The following is a 25,269-nucleotide window of genomic DNA, read 5'->3' on the forward strand; positions in this document are numbered from 1 at the left end:
TTATTTTCAGGTTTTTGGTTCTGTTCCCTGAACCGGTTTCAACCCCTGGTGTCTCTGTAATACTACTAGCCACCTAGCAATTGTATGAAGTTGGCTAGTCCAGATAGGTTCCCAATCTCCTAACCTCATAACTAGCTACCTAGAAGCAATTTCAGGCTATCAATCAAGTTAGAGTAGCTAGCTTGTCTAACTATATTAGCTGGCAAGGTTGGTATATTTCAGAAAAGCAAGCAATTACTAAATGTACTGAATAAGACTCACATTCCTTTCAATCTTTTACCCAGATTTTAGCAGATGCAGAGAAGCATATTTAGTAAAAATAAATAAAATAAAACACCAGTCAGGATGATATAGACAGCTCAAGAGGTATGCTTAGATATGCAGATAAATGTACATATATTATTTTTTTGTACATACAATTATTTATTATATATATATATTTTTTTTTTTTATTAGGGGTAGATCAGCTTTAATATTGCAGATAGATTGTAACTTCCATAAAATAAATTGTCTGCATCACTTCCAATCCCCGATATGTTTTTTCTTTCTCTCGCTATATATATATATATATATATATATATATATATATATATATATATATATATATATATATATATATATATATATATATATATATACAGTGGGGAGAACAAGTATTTGATACACTGCCGATTTTGCAGGTTTTTCTATTTACAAAGCATGTAGAGGTCTGTAATTTTTATCATAGGTACACTTCAACTGTGAGAGACGGAATCTAAAACAAAAATCCAGAAAATCACATTGTATGATTTTTAAGTAATTAATTTGCATTTTATTGCATGACATAAGTATTTGATCACCTACCAACCAGTAAGAATTCCGACTCTCACAGACCTGTTAGTTTTTCTTTAAGAAGCCCTCCTGTTCTCCACTCATTACCTGTATTAACTGCACCTGTTTGAACTTGTTACCTGTATAAAAGACACCTGTCCACACACTCAATCAAACAGACTCCAACCTCTCCACAATGGCCAAGACCAGAGAGCTGTGTAAGGACATCAGGGATAAAATTGTAGACCTGCACAAGGCTGGGATGGGCTACAGGACAATAGGCAAGCAGCTTGGTGAGAAGGCAACAACTGTTGGCGCAATTATTAGAAAATGGAAGAAGTTCAAGATGACGGTCAATCACCCTCGGTCTGGGGCTCCAAGCAAGATCTCACCTCGTGGGGCATCAATGATCATGAGGAAGGTGAGGGATCAGCCCAGAACTACACGGCAGGACCTGGTCAATGACCTGAAGAGAGCTGGGACCACAGTCTCAAAGAAAACCATTAGTAACACACTACGCCGTCATGGATTAAAATCCTGCAGCGCACGCAAGGTCCCCCTGCTCAAGCCAGCGCATGTCCAGGCCCGTCTGAAGTTTGCCAATGACCATCTGGATGATCCAGTGGAGGAATGGGAGAAGGTCATGTGGTCTGATGAGACAAAAATACAGCTTTTTGGTCTAAACTCCACTCACCGTGTTTGGAGGAAGAAGAAGGATGAGTACAACCCCAAGAACACCATCCCAACCGTGAAGCATGGAGGTGGAAACATCATTCTTTGGGGATACTTTTCTGCAAAGGGGACAGGACGACTGCACCGTATTGAGGGGAAGATGGATGGGGCCATGTATTGCGAGATCTTGGCCAACAACCTCCTTCCCTCAGTAAGAGCACTGAAGATGGGTCGTGGCTGGGTCTTCCAGCATGACAATGACCCGAAACACACAGCCAGGGCAACTAAGGAGTGGCTCCGTAAGAAGCATCTCAAGGTCCTGTAGTGGCCTAGCCAGTCTCCAGACCTGAACCCAATAGAAAATATTTGGAAGGAGCTGAAAGTCCGTATTGCCCAGCGACAGCCCCAAAACCTGAAGGATCTGGAGAAGTTCTGCATGGAGGAGTGGGCCAAAATCCCTGCTGCAGTGTGTGCAAACCTGGTCAAGACCTACAGGAAACGTATGATCTCTGTAATTGCAAACAAAGGTTTCTGTACCAAATATTAAGTTCTGCTTTTCTGATGTATCAAATACTTATGTAATGCAATAAATGCAAATGAATTACTTAAAAATCATACAATGTGATTTTCTGGATTTTTGTTTTAGATACCGTCTCTCACAGTTGAAGTGTACCTATGATAAACATTACAGACCTCTACATGCTTTGTAAGTAGGAAAACCTGCAAAATCAGCAGTGTATCAAATACTTGTTCTCCCCACTGTATATATATATATATACATACAGTGGGGGAAAAAAGTATTTAGTCAGCCACCAATTGTGCAAGTTCAGCCACCAATTGAGAGAGGCCTGTAATTTTCATCATAGGTACAAGTCAACTATGACAGACAAATTGAGAAAATCTTTTCCAGAAAGTCACATTGTAGGATTTTTTATGAATTTATTTGCAAATTATGGTGGAAAATAAGTATTTGGTCACCTACAAACAAGCAAGATTTCTGGCTCTCACAGACCTGTAACTTCTTTTTTAAGAGGCTCCTCTGTCCTCCACTCGTTACCTGTATTAATGGCACCTGTTTGAACTTGTTATCAGTATAAAAGACACCTGTCCACAACCTCAAACAGTCACACTCCAAACTCCACTATGGCCAAGACCAAAGAGCTGTCAAAGGACACCAGAAACAAAATTGTAGACCTGCACCAGGCTGGGAAGACTGAATCTGCAATAGGTAAGCAGCTTGGTTTGAAGAAATCAACTGTGGGAGCAATTATTAGAAAATGGAAGACATACAAGACCACTGATAATCTCCCTCGATCTGGGGCTCCACGCAAGATCTCACCCTGTGGGGTCAAAATGATCACAAGAATGGTGAGCAAAAATCCCAGAACCACACGGGGGGACCTAGTGAATGACCTGCAGAGAGCTGGGACCAAAGTAACAAAGCCTACCATCAGTAACACACTACACCGCCAGGGACTCAAATCCTGCAGTGCGAGACGTGTCCCCCTGCTTAAGCCAGTACATGTCCAGGCCCGTCTGAAGTTTGCTAAAGTGCATTTGGATTATCCAGAAGAGGATTGGGAGAATGTCATATGGTCAGATGGAACCAAAATATAACTTTTTGGTAAAAACTCAACTCGTCGTGTTTGGAGGACAAAGAATGCTGAGTTGCATCCAAAGAACACCATACCTACTGTGAAGCATGGGTGTGGAAACATCATGCTTTGGGGCTGTTTTTCTGCAAAGGGACCAGGACGACTGATCCGTGTAAAGGAAAGAATGAATGGGACCATGCATCGTGAGACTTTGAGTGAAAACCTCCTTCCATCTGCAAGGGCATTGAAGATGAAACGTGGCTGGGTCTTTCAGCATGACAATGATCCCAAACACACCGCCCGGGCAACGAAGGAGTGGCTTCGTAAGAAGCATTTCAAGGTCCTGCAGTGGCCTAGCCAGTCTCCAGATCTCAACCCCATAGAAAATCTTTGGAGGGAGTTGAAAGTCCGTGTTGCCCAGCGACAGCCCCAAAACGTCACTGCTCTAGAGGAGATCTGCATGGAGGAATGGGCCAAAATACCAGCAACAGTGTGTGAAAACCTTGTGAAGACTTACAGAAAACGTTTGACCTGTGTCATTGCCAACAAAGGGTATATAACAAAGTATTGAGAAACTTTTGTTATTGACCAAATACTTATTTTTCACCATAATTTGCAAATAAATTCATAAAAAATCCTACAATGTGATTTTCTGGATTTTTTTTCCTCATTTTGTCTGTCATAGTTGACGAGTACCTATGATGAAAATTACAGGCCTCTCTCATCTTTTAAAGTGGGAGAACTTGCACAATTGGTGGCTGACTAAATACTTTTTTCCCCCACTGTATATATATACAGTGCTATGAAAAAGTATTTGCCCCCTTTCTAATTTTCTCTACTTTTGCATATTTGTGATACTGAATGTTATCAGATCTTCAACCAAAATCTAATATTAGATCAAGGGAACATAAGTTAACAAATAACACAACAATTACATATTTATTTCATAAACAAAGTTATGCAACACCCAATTCCCCTGTGTGAAAAAGTAATTGCCCCCTTACACTCAATAACTGGTTGTGCCACCTTTAGCTGCAATGACTCCAACCAAATGCTTCCTGTAGTTGTTGATCAGTCTCTCACATCACTGTGGAGGAATTTTGGCAAACTCTTCCCTGCAGAACTGCTTTAACTCAGTGACGTGTGGGTTTTCAAGCATGAACTGCTCATTTCAAGTCCTCCCACAACATCTCAATTGGGATTAGGTCTGGACTTTGACTAGGCCATTCCAAAACTTCCAATTTGTTGCTTTTTAGCAATTTTCATGTAGATTTGATTGTGTGTTTTGGATCATTGTCTTGCTGCATGACCCAGCTGCGCTTCAGCTTCAGCTCACAGACGGATGGTATGACATTCTCCTGTAGAATTCTCTGATATAGAGCAGAATTCATGGTTCCTTCTATTAAGGCAAGTCGTCCAGGTCCTGAGGCAGCAAAGCATCCCCAAACCATCACACCACCACCACCATGCTTGACCTTTGGTATGATGTTCTTACTGTGGAATGCAGTGTTTGGTTTTCGCCAGGCATAATGGGACCCATCTCATCCAAAAAGTTGACTCAAGTTTGCCAAATAGCACCTGGATGATCATCAAGACTCTTGGAAGAACGTTCTATGGACAGATGATTCAAAAGTATAACTTTTTGGACGACATGGTTCCAGTAATGGTTCTCACCCAAGATTTGACGGTACATGGCCCCGTCCATCGTCCCTTTGATGCGGTGAAGTTGTCCTGTTCCCTTAGCAGAAAAACATCCCCAAAGCATACATTCCTCCTCCTCCAAACACGGCAAGTTGAGTTGATGCCAAAGAGCTCGATTTTGGTCTCATCTGACCACAACACTTTCACCCAGTTCTCCTCTGAATCATTCAGATGTTCATTGGCAAACTTCAGACGGCCCTGTATATGTGCTTTCTTGAGCAGGGGGACCTTGCGGGCGCTGCAGGATTTCAGTCCTTCACGGCGTAGTGTGTTACCAATTGTTTTCTTGGTGACTATGGTCCCAGCTGCCTTGAGATCATTGACAAGATCCTCCCGTGTAGTTCTGGGCTGATTCCTCACCGTTCTCATGATCATTGCAACTCCACAAGGTGAGATCTTGCATGGAGCCCCAGGCCGAGGGAGATTGACAGTTATTTTGTGTTTCTTCCATTTGCGAATAATCGCACCAACTGTTGTCACCTTCTCACCAAGCTGCTTGGCGATGGTCTTGTAGCTCATTCCAGCCTTGTGTAGGTCTACAATCTTGTCCCTGACATCCTTGGAGAGCTCTTTGGTCTTGGCCATGGTGGAGAGTTTGGAATCTGATTGATTGATTGCTTCTGTGGACAGGTGTCTTTTATACAGGTAACAAGCTGAGATTAGGAGCACTCCCTTTAAGAGTGTGCTCCTAATCTCAGCTCATTACCTGTATAAAAGACACCTGGGAGCCAGAAATCTTTCTGATTGAGAGGGGGTCAAATACTTATTTCCCTCATTAAAATGCGTTTTTCTGGATTTTTTTCTGTCTCTCACTGTTCAAATAAACCTACCATTAAAATTATAGACTGATCATTTCTTTGTCAGTGGGCAAACGTATAAAATCAGCAGGGGATCAAATACTTTTTTTGATACACTGCCGATTTTGCAGGTTTTCCTACTTACAAAGCATGTAGAGGTCTGTAATTTTTATCATAGGTACACTTCAACAAAAATCCAGAAAATCACATTGTATGATTTTTAAGTAATTAATTTGCATTTTATTGCATGACATAAGTATTTGATACATCAGAAAAGCAGAACTTAATATTTGGTACAGAAACCTTTGTTTGCAATTACAGAGATCATACGTTTCCTGTTGGTCTTGACCAGGTTTGCACACACTGCAGCAGGGTTTTTGGCCCACTCCTCCATACAGACCTTCTCCAGATCCTTCAGATTTCGGGGCTGTCGCTGGGCAATACGGACTTTCAGCTCCCTCCACTGGCTAGGCCACTCCAGGACCTTGAGATGCTTCTTACGGAGCCACTCCTTAGTTGCCCTGGCTATGTGTTTCGGGTCGTTGTCATGCTGGAAAACCCAGCCACGACCCATCTTCAATGCTCTTACTGAGGGAAGGAGGTTGTTGGCCAAGATCTCGCGATACATGGCCCCATCCATCCTCCCCTCAATACGGTGCAGTCGTCCTGTCCCCTTTGCAGAAAAGCATCCCCCAAAAATGATGTTTCCACCTCCATGCTTCACGGTTGGGATGGTGTTCTTGGGGTTGTGCTCATCCTTCTTCTTCCTCCAAACACGGCGAGTGGAGTTTAGACCAAAAAGCTATATTTTTGTCTCATCAGACCACATGACCTTCTCCCATTCCTCCTCTGGATCATCCAGATGGTCATTGGCAAACTTCAGACGGGCCTGGACATGCGCTGGTTTGAGCACGGGGACCTTGCGTGCGCTGCAGAATTTTAATCCATGACGGCGTAGTGTGTTACTAATGGTTTTCTTTGAGACTGTGGTCCCAGCTCTCTTCAGGTCATTGACCAGGTCCTGCCGTGTAGTTCTGGGCTGATCCCTCACCTTCCTCATGATCCTTGATGTCCCACGAGGTGAGATCTTGCATGGAGCCCCAGGCCGAGGGTGATTGACCGTCATCTTGAACTTCTTCCATTTTCTAATAATTGCGCCAACAGTTGTTGCCTTCTCACCAAGCTTCTTGCCTATTGTCCTGTAGCCCATCCCAGCCTTGTGCAGGTCTACAATTTTATCCCTGATGTCCTTACACAGCTCTCTGGTCTTGGCCATTGTGGAGAGGTTGGAGTCTGTTTGATTGAGTGTGTGGACAGGTGTCTTTTATACAGGTAACGAGTTCAAACAGGTGCAGTTAATACAGGTAATGAGTGGAGAACAGGAGGGCTTCTTAAAGAAAAACTAACAGGTCTGTGAGAGCCGGAATTCTTACTGGTTGGTAGGTGATCAAATACTTATGTCATGCAATAAAATGCAAATTAATTACTTAAAAATCATACAATGTGATTTTCTGGATTTTTGTTTTAGATTCCGTCTCTCACAGTTGAAGTGTACCTATGATAAAAAATGACAGACCTCTACATGCTTTGTAAGTAGGAAAACCTGCAAAATCGGCAGTGTATCAAATACTTGTTCTCCCCACTGTATACACTTATAATGGACACAGTATGCTTACATTATTAGTTATCTTGTTGTTATTAGTTGTTGTTAGTTGTTATTATTCCCATCCTTCAACTTCATTCAACACCACCCATCTATCTCTTAACACCATCCATATTGGATTTCTATTTGCCATATATTTTTCAACTGTACTGTGATGTTTTACAAGAGTTCTGAACCTTTCTATTCTCATTGTTTCTACAGATTGTAAATTGAAAATAAACTTTTTTGCTAAAAGTATTATTATATTATTGATCGATTGACTATGACTTTTCAGATCACCCAGTAATGCTATCTGCAGGGTTAGCTCCAGGTAAATATTGCAATCCTTTAGCCATTCCTGGACCTGTGTCCAAAAACAAGCTACAAATGGACAGTACCAAAACAATCTAATGATTCTGTCTCTTCGCAGCAAAATCTGCAGAGCTGGGAAGATTGTATCCCCCATATAAATAACATTCTATTGGTAGCAATAATTTTATATAATAATTTAAATGGAACAATTCTAAGTTTTGAATCCGGCGTCGTTTTGCGTATCAGTTCATAAACACTATGCCATGGGATCGGTACGTCAAAAATCTCTTCCCAACTATTTTGCAATCTATATAGGATGGCTGTCAATCCTTTGGTCCTTAAATGAAACTGGTATACTTTATTATTTATCACAGTTTTCTTTAACCAATTATGTTCTTTAATGTGTAATAAATGCTATTTTTATAAACAGCTTATTGCTATTAAATTGCTATAACTAATTCCTTTTTCCAAGACAAGTGTTGACCACACACACACTCTTGCCACAAATGCACTCACACACACAGACTCACTCAAGATAAGAGATAACTAAACGCACACACCAAATCTCCTACTTTGCTGAAACATTCGGAACAAAGGCCCTGAGCTACAGTGTGTAGATCTCCTAGACCCAATCACAGAGGACGACGCCCGAGCAGCATGGACCAACCAGAAGATCAGATCTGCCAGACTCAACCTACTTTACAAAAAGTATAAAACATATGTGAACTGTTTTTTGGGGCTTTTTTCTGGAGGTTCCCTATGAGCTGAAAGAACGAGACCGTGCACGTTTTGTACCAGACATTTTTACTCTGAATAAACTGCCGCTTGTCATACAATTTACCACCTAGTCTGAATCGATCCTTGACCGGCTCGTCCTTCTTCATATCCCGTTATCAACAAATGCAAGGCCGACAGACAAGTTCCTTACATTTTCCCCCTTCCATTTTTGCGGTAATGCTTGAATTATTTGGTTGTAATTTTGGGTAGAGCAGACATTTCCATATGTTTTTGTTAGCTGCATGTGCGACATAACTCCACCAGTCCTACAGATGATATCATTTACGAAGATTATACCTTTTTGAAACATTTTGTTAAAAGAAAATGTTTTTTTTATCAATTATATATTTGAGTTTATATACATATAATTAAGCATAATGATTATGGCTTTAGATTGCAGGAAAACACTGTTTCAGGTGTTTGAAAAAAGCTAAATTCTGCAACTTAAAGACGGGGGGGCCTAGCCCTCCGGACCACCTACCAGTTATACTCACGTACTTGTGCCCCCTCAGATTTTTGGGCATGACGTCCCTCTTAACATCCCAGTGATAAAGATGGATCTTGTCTAACAGGATTGATCTCACATGCTGAAATAGGCTACTATATCCGATGGAGTTTCAAACAAGCTTTTAGGTTGAGTCTTGTGCTTTTGCTTTTAGGTTGTTTGCTGTATGCTTTTGATGCTTACAGACAAGTGTCAAGCTAAATCTCAAATATCCTCATTCAGTACACTATATGTGATACCCTGTTAATGCTGAGTGGGTCTATGGAAAGCAATTATTGCATTTACATTTTAGTAATTTACCAGACGCTCTTATCCAGAGCGATTTATAGTAGTGAGTGCATACATTTTTGCAGTGAACTTTCAATCATTATCGGCTTTTAAATTCCAAATGTAGTGTCAGTCAAGGTAAGGAATGGGGTGTGCGATGCCCTGCATTCATCATTCCATATAGAATCATGTTGAATAGAGATAATTGAGGCGGTGTAACATGTATAAAAAACATTCTCAGACTAGTCTCACACAGACTATCACCATGCAAACCTCCCTCTACAGCCAGCCATGAGTGCGTGACTGGACCCAGCCCAGCAGCTCCGGCTGTACCAGTCATGCTGGTATCACCCAGCCTATCTGCACTACTAACCCTGACCAACCGGTTTTAACCCTGTCTGCATACCAAATGGCACCCTATTGCCTTAAGGATTTGGTAAAATTAGTGTACTATTTAGGGAATAGGGTGCCATTTGGGACACTGCCTCTCTGTGACAAGGCTGCATGGAGTTCACTACAATCCAATGACGTCAGTTTACGGTGTAATAAGGTATAGCATAAATAACCATTAGCTAAAAAGGGCTACCCCTGCAGTTTGCTTGTTTGTACACAGGAACCAGGTAATGTAGAAAACAAATGTTTATTTGTTTTGGTATGTATGTACACATTACACCGTTGTGAGTGAAGCATTTAAATTATCTACACACAATAGATGTAGAGAGAAAAAGGACAGATTAAACGGAAAGTACAGGTAAATATGTTTAAAACACTTCAGGTAATAAAAAGACAGAGGAGTCATTTTTAAGGGCCACTTATTATACATTTGAGAAATAACATCTTTCACAGGCTAAAAATTTAAAATGTAAGGGTGCCTTTGCTTGACATGAATGGCACATAATTCATCATATACATAGAAAAGGTGATATTAAGCAGATTGAAGAGAAAAGGAAATAACTCTGTTTTTAAAGTCCCATTGTCTATCCCTTTTCATTGACCTTGCTTGATGATGATATCTGACATGTCGTCCACCTTGATGAGCTCCAAATTCTGTTGAAAGAAACAGACAATGAATGACAAAGAATGAGTGAGTTCTGCGGTTAACTCTTCCTTCACACTCAACCACCAAGTGAACACAGTCTTGATACTGAAGACTATTCTGATATTTTTTTCACTCATTGTTTTTTTTGACCAATCAGATCAGCTCTGAAAAAAATCTGATATGAAAATATCTGATGTGATTTTTCATAAGACCAATTAGTGAATTTCAGAATTGGGCTGCCTGTGTAAACACAGCCTATTTAGCACAGCCAAGATACATTAAAGTCCACTATGATTCCTTCCACAAACCCTCTCAACTAAGAAAACCTCCAAATATATTTTTTTGTTAATAATGTAGCTTTGTACAACTATATGTGATATGTCAACATAATAGCAATGTCTAGAACCAACTTATTTTAGGAATGCTATGATTGTGGTCCTCTGTAGCTCAGCTGGTAGATCACCGCGCTTGTAACGCCAGGGTAGTTGGTTCGATCCCCGGGACCACCCATATGTAAAAATGTATGCACACATGACTGTAAGTCGCTTTGGATAAAAGCGTCTGCTAAATGGCATATTATTATATTATTATATGCTGGCAGTCAGAGGAGTAGCTACTCACCTTCTCATTGGCCAAGTGCAGCAGGGCGACGAACGCCAGGGGCACGGACAGGTTCTGAGCCATGGTGGGGGGCAAGCTGAAGGGGCAGGAGAGGAAGGAGAAGATATGGGGTTTATTCAATTATTTATCAGCACTTATGTCCTATCCACATCCGTTTGAGCAAATTAATGTTTGGACCATCCCCATCCAAAGTCCCTCAGTTGGCAGCAGTGTCTAAATCAATTATTCATGTCTATCTAGCTACCAGTTTAAGGAAAAAATAAGAAGCAAATCCACCACAATTTTTCAAATTGCTCTCCAATGGCAGCTGAGAAAGAACACTAGAGCCATTTGAGAATGGGCCCAGTACTGATATTAAGGCTTGGTACCTTTGAAGCAGGGTCTGTGTGGTCTGGCTGAAGACTTTCTCCCCAAACACTACTGAAGTCTCCACATTCTTCACCTCCTGCTGAGAACACAACACTGTTAATCACAAGGAAGCAGTCCTGGGTTCAAATACTATTTGAAATAATTTAAAATACATAATCTGAGCTTGATTGAGCTTGCCCATTACAATGGTACCAATATAAAAGTGCAAACACTGTCCACCTGGTACTCCAGGCAGACTTAAGCAAACACTTAAAGTATTTGAACGATTTTAAATAGTATTTGAACCCAGGTCTGCAAGGAAGAGGCATGGAGGGAAGACAATAACATTTGCCGATCACAGAATCCAATCAATGAGACCTGGCGGGGAAAGAAACTGACCTTGGCTGGTTTTTCCAGACTGTCAGTCAGAAGATTCCACATGGTGTTCTTGAGCCTCTTCATGTCCATCTTCTTGGCTGTCTTGGCATAGTTGATCTCAATCTTGTTAACCTGAAATGAAAAGTAAAGCTAGGCTTAACAACATTTAAAAGGGATAATTCTGCCACATTAGAAAACGCGATATTGGTTTCCTTGCCATGTAAGCAGTCTATGGACAAGGCAAGACAGCAATACATGCTTTGGTCTTGTTTATCTGGCCACTGTCTCCAAATGCAAACTTTTCAAACAGACACTCGCTAAACATTGGCTTCCCCTTCCCTTCAGTCTTACCCTGTGTGGCTCTGGCACCAGGTCATCCTCCCCATAGGTGGACACGTCGTCATGGTCTTGTGAGGAGGCGGGGTTACCATCCACAGAAGGCTGGGTGTCATCTGTACCCCCAATGAACCCTTCACCATCATCATCACTTTCACCGCCCTTATATAGATTGATAGAGATGTAGAGAGAGATTAACCCATTATTTGAAGCAGCTACTAAACAATTGAGGGCCCAAAATGTGGCATTGATGGGGGATAAATAATGCCATGTTATAATGGCTACATCTGCATTGCTTGCTGTTTGGGGTTTTAGGCTGGGTTTCTGTATAGCACTTTGTGTCATCTGCTGATGTAAAAAGGGCTTTATAAATCAATTTGATTGATTGATATTACAAGGTGAAAAAAGGTATGAGGGAAATGAAGTGTTGAATAAGACTGTGGGAGATTGACAGTATGGTGGTTTCAGACCTGCAGTCCGGGGCAGAAGTTGGCTGTGTCATTGGCATTGTTGTAGTCGTAGTCTCCGATGCCTTCCCCCAGCTCTCCAGACAACCTCTTCTGGCCCTCTTTACATAACTGACATAGAACACACAAGTTAACTGACATAGAACACATCACGTGTGTTAGTGGCATCACAACCCTCACTTCTAATTAGTCAATGTTTACCATCAAGGTTCTACATTAATTTGTCATTTTTCCTCTTGTTTTTGTATGTAAGAACAGTGAGAGAAAGAGAAAAAGATTGAGGTGGGTGGGGGGAGAGAAGGAATAGGACAGAGGGGTAATACATAGGGGAGAGAGAAAAAGTGAGAGAAGGAGTGCGAATCAAAGATGTTAGTAGTACAATGGATAACGTTGTAGCAGCGTATCAGTTCCAGTCAGCTACGGTGATGAAGGTCTGATTGTATCTGGTGGCGGCTGCACATTGTTTTAGCACACCACTGTCCCCCTGTATCGCCATGGAGATGCAGGACAGGGTCAACTGGTATGCGGCACATTTATTTCTATGGTGTTTATTCCATGCTGGTTGTTGGGATAAAGAGGGTGTAAGGGAGGCCTTACTGTGCTGGCGGGCTTGAGGCTGAGTTGGGACAGGGTCTCAGGGGGGAACTGGAAGTCTGCTGCCAGAGTGGTCTTCTTGTTGCTTGTGCTGAGGGCTGACTTGGTGTTAGTGGTAGCGGCCTGAGAGAACCCAAATAACATAGACAGAGGTGAGAGAACTGTCTGAGTCCATATATGAGTGGTGGGGAAACCCCTTCAGCTACTAAAACCACATTTCCTCTGCTGCAGTGACTAATATGAAACTGCACAACTGTCTCACACACAGGCTGGGATTGTTAAGACACTTGACCCCTGTATTAGCATCAAAACTGATTTACACAAGTGAATAATACAGTAATTGTCACAATGGCAATGGCTCAGAAAACTGGCACTTAGTGAGTGATGCTCTTGGGTACGGATCAAACAATCATCAAGACTAATTGAGAGGGATTGCATCAGCGAACTAGAGGGGTAACCAAGGGCTTACTCTAGTGGTGCGGAAGTAGGTGTCAAAGTTGACATCGTCATTAAAGTCGATTTCAAAGGCCTTCTTTGGCTTTCTCTTGCGACCCTCCTTCTCAGGCATGTTGTCCTCTAAACACACAGCGAGAGCGAGACAGAAAGCGAGAAGGGAAGAATGAAGAAGATATATTTAGTGGACAATGCTGTTAAGGGAATATCCCAAACATACATAAACAACATGGCTCTCTGTGTACAACCACCACTCACTCTTGAGCAGAGGTTTGAAGCGCCAGTAGCCAGGGCCTGCCCAGGTAGCCATGGTCCTGGGGCTGAAGTAGGAGTAATCTCTGGGCTGGTCGGACAGCTGCAGACACATGGTGGCTACGTCCCCCTCTCCGATGGGAATCACATCCCTGTAAACAGTCATAACATCACATTTTATTGGAGATACAGAAATACAAAAATCTGTTTCCTTATTAAGTCTAGAGACTTGAAAAAAATAATGACCCATTTTTGTGCATAATAAAAAATTAACTTACTAACACGTCATCAGCTTTGTAAGGCCAATTACTTTTGCTCTGATAAGTAACTAAATCCTAAAGCTTTAGGTCTGGACTGAATTTAAGTAGGTCATAGTCAGTAGTAGTGGAGCTGTTTCTGTCAAGAGTAAAATGGTTTCTCTTCATTCATCCTGACATCTAAACTGGATATTTAAAAAGGGTAATATGCAGTTGCAACATCACTTTTTTTTTTTTACGTATAAAATGAATGATATACAGTGCATTCAGAAAGTATTCAGACCCCTTGACTTTTTCCAGATTTTGTTACGTTACAGCCTTATTCTAAAATTGATTAAATAAATAAAAATCCTCCCAATCTACACACAATACCCCATAATGACAAAGTGAAAACAAGTGTTACATTTTTGCACATTTATTAAAAATAAAAAACAGAAATCCCTTATTTACATAAGTATTCAGACCCTTTGCTATGAGACTCGAAATTGAGCTCAGATGCATCCTGTTTCCATTGATCATCCTTGAGATGTTTCTAAAACTTGATTGGAGTCCACCTGTGGTAAATTCAATTGATTGGACATGATTTGGAAAGGCACACCTGTCTATATAAGGTCCCACAGTTGATAGCGCATGTCAGAGCAAAAACCAAGCCATGAGGTGGAAAGAATTGTCCGTAGAGCTCCGAGACAGGATTGTGTCGAGGCACAGATCTGGGGAAGGGTACCAAAAAATGGCTGCAGCATTGAAGGTCCCCAAGAACACAGTGGCCTCCATCATTCTTAAATAGAAGAAGTTTGGAACCACCAAGACTCTTCCTAGAGCTGGCCGCCCGGCCAAAGTGAGCAATCGGGGGAGAAGGGCCTTGGTCAGGGAGGTGACCAAGAACCCGATGGTCACTCTGACAGATATCCAGAGTTCCTCTGTGGAGATGGGAGAACTCTGCAAAAACTCTGCAGCACTCCACCAATCAGGCCTTTATGGTAGAGTGGCCTGACGGAAGCCACTCCTCAGCAAAAGGCACATGACAGCCCGCTTGGAGTTTGCCAGAAAGCACCTAAAGGACTCTAAGACCATGAGAAACAAGATTCCCTGGTCTGATGAAACCAAGATTGACCTCTTTGGCCTGAATGCCAAGCGTCACATCTGGAGGAAACATGGCACCATCCCTACGGTGAAACATGGTGGTGGGAGCATCATGCTGTGGGGATGTTTTTCAGTGGCAGGGACTGGGAGACTAATCAGGATCGAGGCAAAGATGAACGGAGCAAAGTACAGAGAGATCCTTGATGAAAACCTGCTCCAGAACGCTCAGGACCTCAGACTGGGTGCGAAGGTACACCTTCCAACAGGACAACGACCCTAAGCACACAGCCAAGACAACGCAGGAGTGGCTTCGGGACAAGTCTCTGAATGTCCTTGAGTGGCCCAGTCAGAGCCCGGACTTGAACCTGATCTAACATCTCTGGAGAGACCTGAAAATTGCTGTGCTGCGACACTCCCCATCCAACCTGACAGAGCTTGAGAGGATCTGCAGAGAAGAATGGGAGAAACTCCCCAAATACAGGTGTGCCAAGCTTGTAGCGTCATACCCAAGAAGACTCGAGGCTGTAATCATTGCTAAAGGTGCTTCAACAAAGTACTGCGTAAAGGGTCTGAATACTTATGTAAATGTAATATTTCAGTTTTTTTATTTGTAATAAATAAGCAACAATTTCTAAAAACCTGTTTTTGCTGTGTCATTATGGGGTATTGTGTGTAGATTGATGAGGGAAAAAAACAATTTAATCAATTTTAGAATAAGGCTGTAACGTAACAAAATGTGAAAAAGTCAAGGGGTCTGAATACTTTCCGAATGCACTGTGTAGGAAAACTTGCTCTTTCCATGACATAGACTGACTGACCAGGTGAAAGCTATGATCCCTTATTGATAACGCTCGTTAAATCAATGCAGTTGAAGAGGAGGAGACAGGCAAAAAAAAATTTGGACAATTGAGACATTGATTGTGTATGTGTGCCATTCAGATGGTGAATGAGAAAGGCAAAAGATTTAAGTGCCTTTGAACGGGGTAAGGTAGTAGGTGCCAGGCACACCGGTTTGTGTCACGAACTGCAAAGCTGCTGGGTTTTTCATGCTCAGCAGTTTCCAGTGTGTATCAACAATGGTCCACCACCCAAAGGACATCCAGCCAACTTCTCACAACTGTGGGAAGCATTGGAGTCAACATGGGTCAGCATCCCCGTGGAATGCTTTCGACACCTTGTAGAGTCCATGCCCCTACGAATTGAGGCTGTTCTGAGGGAATAAGAGAGTCCAACTCAATATTAGGAAGGTGTTCCTAATGTTTTGTACACTCAGTGTATACCTATTGATTCTTGAAGAATGTAACTTATAAATGCCTCATTAGCTTAGTTCAACTGTCATAGCCCATCAGAACACAAAATATATACTTGTTTTACTGCAATGTCTGTAAACGTAAACAAAATAGCCTCAAAACATGGTTAAAACGATAAAATGTTGGGTCAGTCCCTGCATCCATAGCTCTATGAATTTGAGAGTGGTTACATTTCTCCAGCACCATCCCTCAGCTTTTTGTTATCGTTTCAACTGCTGATAGCCGCTTTATTGGGTCTGGGTGTGTTACTGGCATAAACATTTTTTTAACACTCAGGAGATCATGGTACACAAAAAACTCTAGACAGAACAAAGTCACTTCAAGGTACCTGACCCGTTTAAAAGTGGAATACCCTTTGGTGCCTCATGAAACATCCCTGGGGTCCTCTACAGGTATAAACAAGCAGAGTACCAACACAAAACCTCAGTATGTTACCCCTAGGTTGTTACCACCCTGTAACAAACACCCTCAATATCCTCACCTTCCTCTCCCGGGCCCTCCAGCCTCACAGCCATCCTTGTGTTCCTTGGAGCCGTCGCCACCATAGTCCCCCTGACCCTCCTCATAGTCTCCATCAAAATCATCCCCAAAGTCCTGACACTCCTCCTCGTCCACCTCCGCGTTCACGTCAAACACGTGATCCCCCTGCTTTAACTTCTCCAGCATCTGGTTCATGGTCTGTATATGACAACAGTTTATATAAAGACTATGGTTAAGATACTCTGAGGCTGTTTAGCTACTGTTTCAAACTGTACATCCAATCTGACCATCTGCATAATTTCCAAACAAAAATAAAGACTATATCAAATCAAATGCACCAATTTGTAAGTCGCTCTGGATAAGAACGTCTGCTAAATGATGTAAATGTTATTTGTCACATACACATGTTTAGCAGATGTTATTGCGGGTGGGCCCTGGTCAAAAGTAGTGCACCATATAGGGAAAAGGGTGCCATTTGAGACACAGGCTGTGTATATTGCCAGTGTATGTTGCTCTGACCTGGTCAGGGTTCCAGCTGGTGAAAGAGAAGTCTGCCAGGGAGGGGCAGATAGAGCTCTTCTCCTGGGTCCGCTGGAGACCACCTGTCAATCACACAATCAACATCTTTACATGCTTGATACTATTATCGGAACAAGTAGGCCAACTGTCAATACCTTGGCTTACAGCATCACTCAATGATCAGTAGAACCAGACATTTTATATGTCTCTGCAAAAATCTAGATATTACGCTAGCCCACTAAGGGGCAGTATACAACAAAAACAGCCCAGGGGCCGTATTTATCATGCGTCTCAGATTAGGAATGCTGATGTAGGATCAGACTCTCCTTATTCATATCATATTATTTTTATTTAAAAGACAAAACTGATCCTAAATCAGCACTTCTACTCTGAGGCGCTTGCTACATATGGCCCCAGATCGAAGTGTGATGACACGGTCATTGTTACCTGTGAAGGGTGTTGCAGGGACGCACTGCGGCGGATGCTGAGAGCAAGAGGGGCTGGAGTGCAGCAGGGTCATGTGGGAGGGGAAGAGGAGCTCACAGCGACTGTCCTCACTGAATAACACTGACAGGAAGACACCTGCCGTGCTGCTCTCGTCGAAGGATGACGCCATGCGCTGGAACATGGGGTCAACCTGGAGTTGGAGGGGTAGGACGATAACGAGGAGGGGGATAATATGTGTGAGCTTACCATGAATGAGCTTTGTAGAAACTTTCACAATCCAGGCTGGATCCATACTCTCAGGAAATGTGATAATAAGTCCTCACATTAAATCAAGGCATTCCTAATCAATTCCATCTTTATTCAGTGTCTGGCTATCAGTCTCAAAGATTTCCAGGTGAATCCACAATGATCACAAGTGTAGCCTGGGTTGCATCCCAAAAGGCACCCTATTCCCTATATAGTGCACTAATGATGACCAGATCCTTCCCTATATTGCAGGTGTAGCATTTCGCTACACCCCCAATAACATCTGCTAAATATGTGTATGTGACCAAAACATTTTGATTTGATATAGGGAAGAGGGTGCCATTTGGGACGCAAGCACTATTTGGCTACCAGTCTCGAAGATTTCCAGCTGAATACACAACGAACACAACAAACACAGGCATAGCCTGGTCTTTTACCTCAGGCCAGTCCTGGAGCAGGAAAACCATCAATTACCTCACACTTCCTCTCAGACTCAGAGCTGTTGATGTTGCTCAGGTTCTGCTCCACAGTCTTCTTGGGATGCCTCTTCTTCTTCACCACTTGCTTAGCAGCCAGGTCACCTTCAGCCCCCTCCTCCATCTCTCCTTCATCCCCTGCTCCATGCTCTACACAAACACAAGGAGAGGAAAGGTTCAAACAGAGGCTGTTGATCTGTTATTGTTATTTATTAAATGACAGAGAAAGTCAGTGTCACACCCTATTCCCTAAATAATGCACTACCCTATGGACCCTGGTTATTCGGAAGTGCACTATAAGGGGAATAGTTTGCTATTTGGGAAACATAGACTGTGTAACGATGTTATAGTTAAGAGGCTTTCACCTTCCCCAGGCTTGGTCTCAGCACCCAATCCTCCCAGGACTCTGTAGGCATCAGCATGGACAGCATCCACTCTGACCGCATAAATCTTGGTGCTGGCGTCCAGGGTACCCGCTGCCACCTTGGCAGGGACAGACAGAAACAGTATGAGATGGTCACTCTCTCATACAGCCAACAGACGCTAGGCCAGTAAAGTGAAATGAATAGTCTATCATCAACTCCATTATTTTGGAGTAGGCCTATAAAAACAATGTATATCTTAAGTGGTTGGGCTATAAGCTTATTTCTTCTCTGCATTAGCAGATTATACTTTCATCTCCTTAATAGTAGTAGCGCAAATCTGAAGAGAGTCTTGTGTAATGAGGAAATTCAAAGAGACATATAAACAGAAACTACAATAAAGGAATAATTTAGGTCTAAAGCCGTACCTTGAAATTTGTGAGCTCAGAATCCTTCTGTTTGAGGATGTCAGCCATGTAGTCAATCAGGTGGAGACCAAAGGCATTCTTGGTGGTAATTTTCTACAAAAACAGAACAAGGCTTTGTAAATCTGAGATGCCAGTTTCCAATAACTTGCATGGTTGGAGATATTATGCCATAATAAATTAAGAGGAGGGAGAGCAACACATCAACATTTCCTTGGGATGGATTCTGCCCCTCTTAGAAGTGGCTGTTAACGATAGTAAATATGTGCATGCACATTCTGCTTACATTTTCAGTGGAGAGTTTGATGCAGGTGGAGTAATGCTCTGAGATCTGTGCATTTGACAGCTTAGGCACAGCTGCAGGGGTCCCCGTGGTGCTGAATACAAACAAGGATTGTCTCTTATACAAAGGTCTAAAAAATATATAGGACACCTGTCAATATGTAGTATAGGAGATTACTAGCAAAGAGAGGGCTTGGGGTGTCCTACCTATGAGAGGCAGATTCATTAAATGAGGAGTCAGTGGCGGCTTGCAGGTCAATGACCCGGGATCTGCGCCTCTGACGACGCTCCATCTCATCATCGTTGCCTGGGAAAGATGCGAGGAGCGATGTGTTGCTGGCAGCAGGAGAGGCGCCCTTGTGCTTCAGGGACGGTGAGGCCCACTGACGCACCCGGGAGATGGGTGTGGAGGATGCGCTCATCGTGACTGTCCGGGGGAAAAACGGACACAGTGATGCACATTCACTTCTTTATTCCTCTCTGCTTCCTAAAGTTGCATTTAGACAAGTTATACTGTAGCTAGCTACCATTACCATTATATGTTAAATGTAACAGTTGGATATATGAGCCTAGCTAACGTTACCAAGGCAAAGAAGACTTGATTTGACAATATTAAAGCAGTCATAACATCTTGTTGTTGGCAAGTAACCTTAAGCTAGTTAGCAGGGCTGCACAAGCAAAATCCAGCCTAGCTAGCTAACGTTAGCTAGATACAGCAAGGTATCGTTTGTGATTGTTGTTACTGTAAGCAGTGATACCAACGTCAACTAGCCAACGATTTAGCTTAAAAACATGACACGCTGGATTAGCTTGCTAAATTGCTATATAGTTACAGTATCTGACATCAGTGAGATAACTAGCTAGCTAACTTCCTATCCTACAGAACATGTTTTAGCTAACGCTAGCTACGAATGCTGGATGAAAACAAAAAAGCTGTAGATCGATTTCATACGTTACCTCGATTATATCCAACGCTTCTGGAACAGTGACTTAATCTTTCTTTATATAAATATTAAGCTGCCTAAATGAACACGAAGCGTGTTTTACTTTGTACTGATACTCTTTTCTTCCTGATCACATTTGAATTTTGCGCCGAACGGTTTACGTAACGACAGTATGCGTCACCACGTTGAATCAAGAACTTAAACACTCGACTCCGCCCATACCCACATTTTGGGCAGAGAGGCTTACAAACGTTTGCATTTTGGTCATTTAGCAGATGCTCTTATCTACTGCGACTTACAGTCCGTGCATTCAACATTCAAAAGGTAGGTAAAATAACCACATATCATAGTTATTGCAAGTAAAACTTTCTTCAATAAATATTCTCTGTGGTTATCCCACTGGCTATAGGGTGAACGCAGCAATTGGTGAGTCGCTCTGGATAAGAGCGTCTGCTAAATGACGTAAATGTGCCCTTGAGCAAGGCACTTAACCCTAATTGCTCCTGTAAGTCGCTCTGGATAAGAGCGTCTGCTAAATGACTAAAATGTAAATGTAAATGTAACTGTCATCAGGCTTGAGAAACCGAATGACCACCTCTGGAACTAAAACTTGAAACAACTTAAATAATAGAAAAAAAAAATAGAAATGTTATCAAACAGAAACTAAATATAAAATAGTAAATCAGGTCTGAAAACTAACTGAAACTGAATAAAAAAAGAAAATAATAGAAATAAAAACTAATATTAAAAACTATAATAACATTGGTAGCCACAGCAGCCATTATGGAAGGCACGTCGCGCTGAACAACAAAGGAGCTGATTGGCTGACACTGCCATTCCCAAATGGCTGCTGTGGCTTCTGATACCTAGCATGACGACAAAAAGGGCAAACTCAATAGCGTGTGATTGCTACACCCGCTATAACATCTGCTAAACACGTGTATGTGACAAATAAAATTTGATTTGATTTAATATACATATCCTTTAAAAAATATATATTCATCTTTATTACTTTCCAACCCCACCACCCCTTCCTTAATTGGAGTAAACTAGTGATCAACAATGCTTAGGCCTCTACTTCCAGCTTATACATACTATATAAATTTTATGGACACAGTCAATTTTACAATAATTATATTTTGTTTTTACTCATGAACTTCCTCAACCTCTCCGATCATTTTCATGATGTCCATCCGGTTTGCTTCTATATGCCATATCTTTCTAACTGTGCTCTTTCACAAAAGCTCTCAACCTATAACCTATATACTTATTATGGACACAGTATGCTTTACATTAGTTATCTTGTTGTTATTAATTGATGTTAGTTGTTATTAGGCCCATCCTTCAACTCCATTCAACACCACCCATCTATCTCTTAACACCATCCATATTGGATTTCTATTTGCCATATATTTTTCAACTGTACTGTGATGTTTTACAAAAGTTCTGAACCCTTCTATTCTCATTGTTTCTACAGATTGTAAATTGAAAATAAACATTTTTGCTAAAAGTATTATTATATTATTGAACGATTGACTATGACTTTTCAGATCACCCAGTAGTGCTATCTGCAGGGTTAGCTCCAGGTAAATATTGCAATCCTTTAGCCATTCCTGGACCTGTGTCCAAAAACAAGCTACAAATGGACAGTACCAAAACAAATGATCTAATGATTCTGTCTCTTCGCAGCAACATTTTCAGAGCTGGGAAGATTGTATCCCCCATATAAATAACATTCTATTGTTAGCAAGAATTTTATATAATAATTTAAATCGAGATGCATTTCAAACGGTCATTAGCTCCCGTTCAGTCATTAGCCCCGTTCTACTTTTGGCCATCAAGTCGGCTGCGGCGTCTGTGGAACGTTGATAACAATGGCAATGGCGTGACGGCGGTGCAACCCATACTACTTTGCCAATACTTTGCGGCACCATCTGGTGATTGTGCCTGCCCCCCCTACAAGTTCTTGGCCAAAACTGAGTAAAAACAGGGAGACCATTTTTTTTACATTTAGAAAACTCATAATTACTTGAGATATAAATTACTTTAAATATATGTCTATCTGTGTTAAACTGATACTCTGAAATTCCCAAAATGAGTCCAACACCACAAAGATTAATGGGATCTTTGACATTCCTTCGACTCTGCTTGACTTTTTTGGAAGGACCAACACTTCCTGAAAATAAGAGTCACATGGATTAATTTCTGTGGTGCATATTTCATTCAGGTGGTCTTGAGAGAGAGACTCATCTGTCTGTCTGCGAGGATGTGGTGGTGGTGATGTGGTAGAGCTCCAGTTCTGTTACCCGAGGACCCTGATGATGACTTCCTCCTCACTCCCTGTGAACTCGTCCTAAACACATGAGGACTTCCTTTGTCTGTCACCTAAGGACATCCTTTGCTGTCCCACAATTCTGTGGTTGAGAGAGCTGGTTGAGTTTTCATTAGCAATCTGAAGGGCTGCTGTGTTTAGGAAAAAGGCAACAAATCCTCACAAAAAGTTGTGAATGTATGAAAACCTTGTGATATCACAAATAAAAAGGGACACATGTTACAGTTCTCTAAAGGAAGAGTTGACTAAAACATTTCCCATCTGGTCAATGGGAGGAGCAGGTTCATCCTGGCTGTTCTTAAAGTGGAAGTTTACCTAAAATCAAACCATTTCCCAAGTGATTCCATACAGTGAAACTCGTTAGGTGGAATTTGCCTTTTCCCCCTCTCTCTCCCTGCAGTCCAAACACGTTATTTTTATCCCCCCGCATGTCAGAAAATTATAATATATCTAGACAACATTGATTTTAGCGTTGGCAAATTGGCTTAGTCTCGTAGTGAGGAGCCTATAAAACGTAGCTAGATTCATAAACATATTTTTGGGCATTCTGAAATGTATTGGAATCAATGACCAAACTATCAAACTAGCTATCCAGCTATGGGTAACTGTAGCTAGCTACCTGACAGGAGTGCTAGCTAGCTACGTTAGCTTACTAGGTACATTAATAGCTTTAGGTTGGTTGTTTTTAAGCTCAATTTCAAGATTTCCACCAAGGACGTTGCCTCTCCGATCATCACTCTCCCTCGCTTGGGCAAGGGATTTTATTTTATACATATTTTTTAATTTAACCTTTATTTAACTAGGCAAGTCAGTTAAGAACAAATTCTTGGCAAAAGGCCTCTTGCAGGGACGGAGGCTGGGATAAAAATAAATAAAGAATAGGACAAGAGAGACAACACTACTTAAAGAGAGACCTAAGACAACAACAACAGCATGGCAGCAACACATGACAACACAGCATGGTAGCAACACAACATGACAACAACATGGTAGCAACACAACATGGCAGCAGCACAACATGGTAGCAGCACAAAACATGGTACAAACATTATTGGGCACAAACAACAGCACAAAGGGCAAGAAGGTAGAGACAACAATACATCACACGAAGCAGCCACAACTGTCAGTAAGAGTGTCCATGATTGAGTCTTTGAATGAAGAGATGGAGATAAAACTGTCCAGTTTGAGTGTTTTTTGCAGCTCGTTCCATTTAAGGTACACTCGGATGTAACGATGTAAAACGTCATTCAAGGGCTGAGGGTTTAGGGCCGAGGGCTGTCAACTTAAGCAATAAAGCTCGAGGAGGTGTGGTATATGGCCAATATACCACGGCTAAGGGCTGTTCTTATGTACGACGCAACGCGGAGTGCCTGGACACAGCCCTTATCCGTGGTATATTGGCAATATATCACAAACCCCTGAGGTGCCTTATTGCTATTATAAACTGGTTACCAACGTAATTAGAGCAGTAAAAATACACGTTTTGTCACACGATTGGCTGTCAGCCAAACAGCATTCAGGGCTCAAACCACCCAGTTTATAATTTCAGTTTGAAACGCAGCCTGGAACTGGAAAGCTGCAAAAACAGGGTCACGTGACTCTGTTCAATTGTCAGTCAAAGAGCTATTGAGAAATCTGCGAATTATAGATACATTCTTTGTGTTATTGGCGTACGGCCGAATTCTCTATTTTTATCTGAAGTACTATAGGTTTTGAGTCAGGAAATGTTTACTTTTCCACCTAAAACGAATTATTTTATATCATAATTTTATGTGGCCAACCGCAACAACAGCAGAGATAGGCAACAACTGCGCATGTGCACTCTCGTGGGGCAATCCCTTAATGTAAAAACTGGACATAAGGCCATTATTCACAATCACAGATACAACAATTTTTTGGGGGAGAAGTGAAGACAGTAGCCTAGTGTTACAGATTAATAACACTAGGCTATATTCTGACAAAGAATTCAGGCAAATTGAGCTTCAGATGGCCGCCGCCGCTGTAGCCACCGAGACCACTGCCCCAGGATGAACGCAGATTGGTGGTGCAGTTAAGCGAACTGTGCTCCAGTGCCGACAGAGAATTTGATTACATGACAGGTACTTATTGATGATGAGGAGCAGTTAGTTTGCTTTCACGACCACAGGGATTTTGCTGCCCACATCAACTCTGGTGTCCTGGAAAATAATTCCGTATCCCAAAAAGAAATTGGAGACACAAACCCATTCCAGCTGGGTCAAATGGACAATTATCCGACGAGTAAGTATCTGAACTTTACTTTATTGAATGATCGCTTATCATAAACCTCTATGAGATGGACCGTTGTGGGTTTATGCTTTCACATTAGCCCAAACACTGTCCTGATATGTTTTTTGGCATCTTTTACTTTAATAGGATATAGACAATATAGGCCTACACATTGAACTTGAAATAACAGCAAAATCTAAGAACAGAAAATAAGAAACTCATATTGTCAAAAAATGTAATGTTAAGTACATGACTGCTGATCCAGATTCTCAAATCTGTGTTGGTTCCATGAG

General features: G+C 41.8%; 1 protein-coding gene across 1 annotated transcript; it reads right to left on the minus strand.

Annotated features, from left to right (window-relative positions):
* Positions 1 to 9,700: 9,700 nt before the first annotated feature.
* LOC311140908 (condensin complex subunit 2-like) lies at positions 9,701 to 20,571 on the minus strand. The gene is made up of 18 exons (XM_084176181.1): positions 20,411 to 20,571; positions 19,661 to 19,880; positions 19,458 to 19,548; positions 19,175 to 19,267; positions 18,750 to 18,867; positions 18,383 to 18,534; positions 17,663 to 17,852; positions 17,216 to 17,298; positions 16,698 to 16,894; positions 13,573 to 13,718; positions 13,331 to 13,437; positions 12,865 to 12,984; positions 12,271 to 12,378; positions 11,816 to 11,962; positions 11,486 to 11,596; positions 11,107 to 11,183; positions 10,739 to 10,814; positions 9,701 to 10,125 (listed from the first exon to the last, which is right to left on the minus strand). Exons 2-18 carry the CDS (start codon positions 19,873 to 19,875, stop codon positions 10,066 to 10,068), a joined length of 2,091 nt encoding a protein of 696 aa, XP_084032307.1. The 5' UTR covers positions 19,876 to 19,880; positions 20,411 to 20,571; the 3' UTR covers positions 9,701 to 10,065.
* Between the last annotated feature and the right edge of the window lie 4,698 nt (positions 20,572 to 25,269).

This window comes from Coregonus lavaretus, assembly GCF_964263955.1.
Source record: "Coregonus lavaretus genome assembly, chromosome: 14".
In the NCBI taxonomy this organism is placed as follows: Eukaryota; Metazoa; Chordata; class Actinopteri; order Salmoniformes; family Salmonidae; genus Coregonus; species Coregonus lavaretus.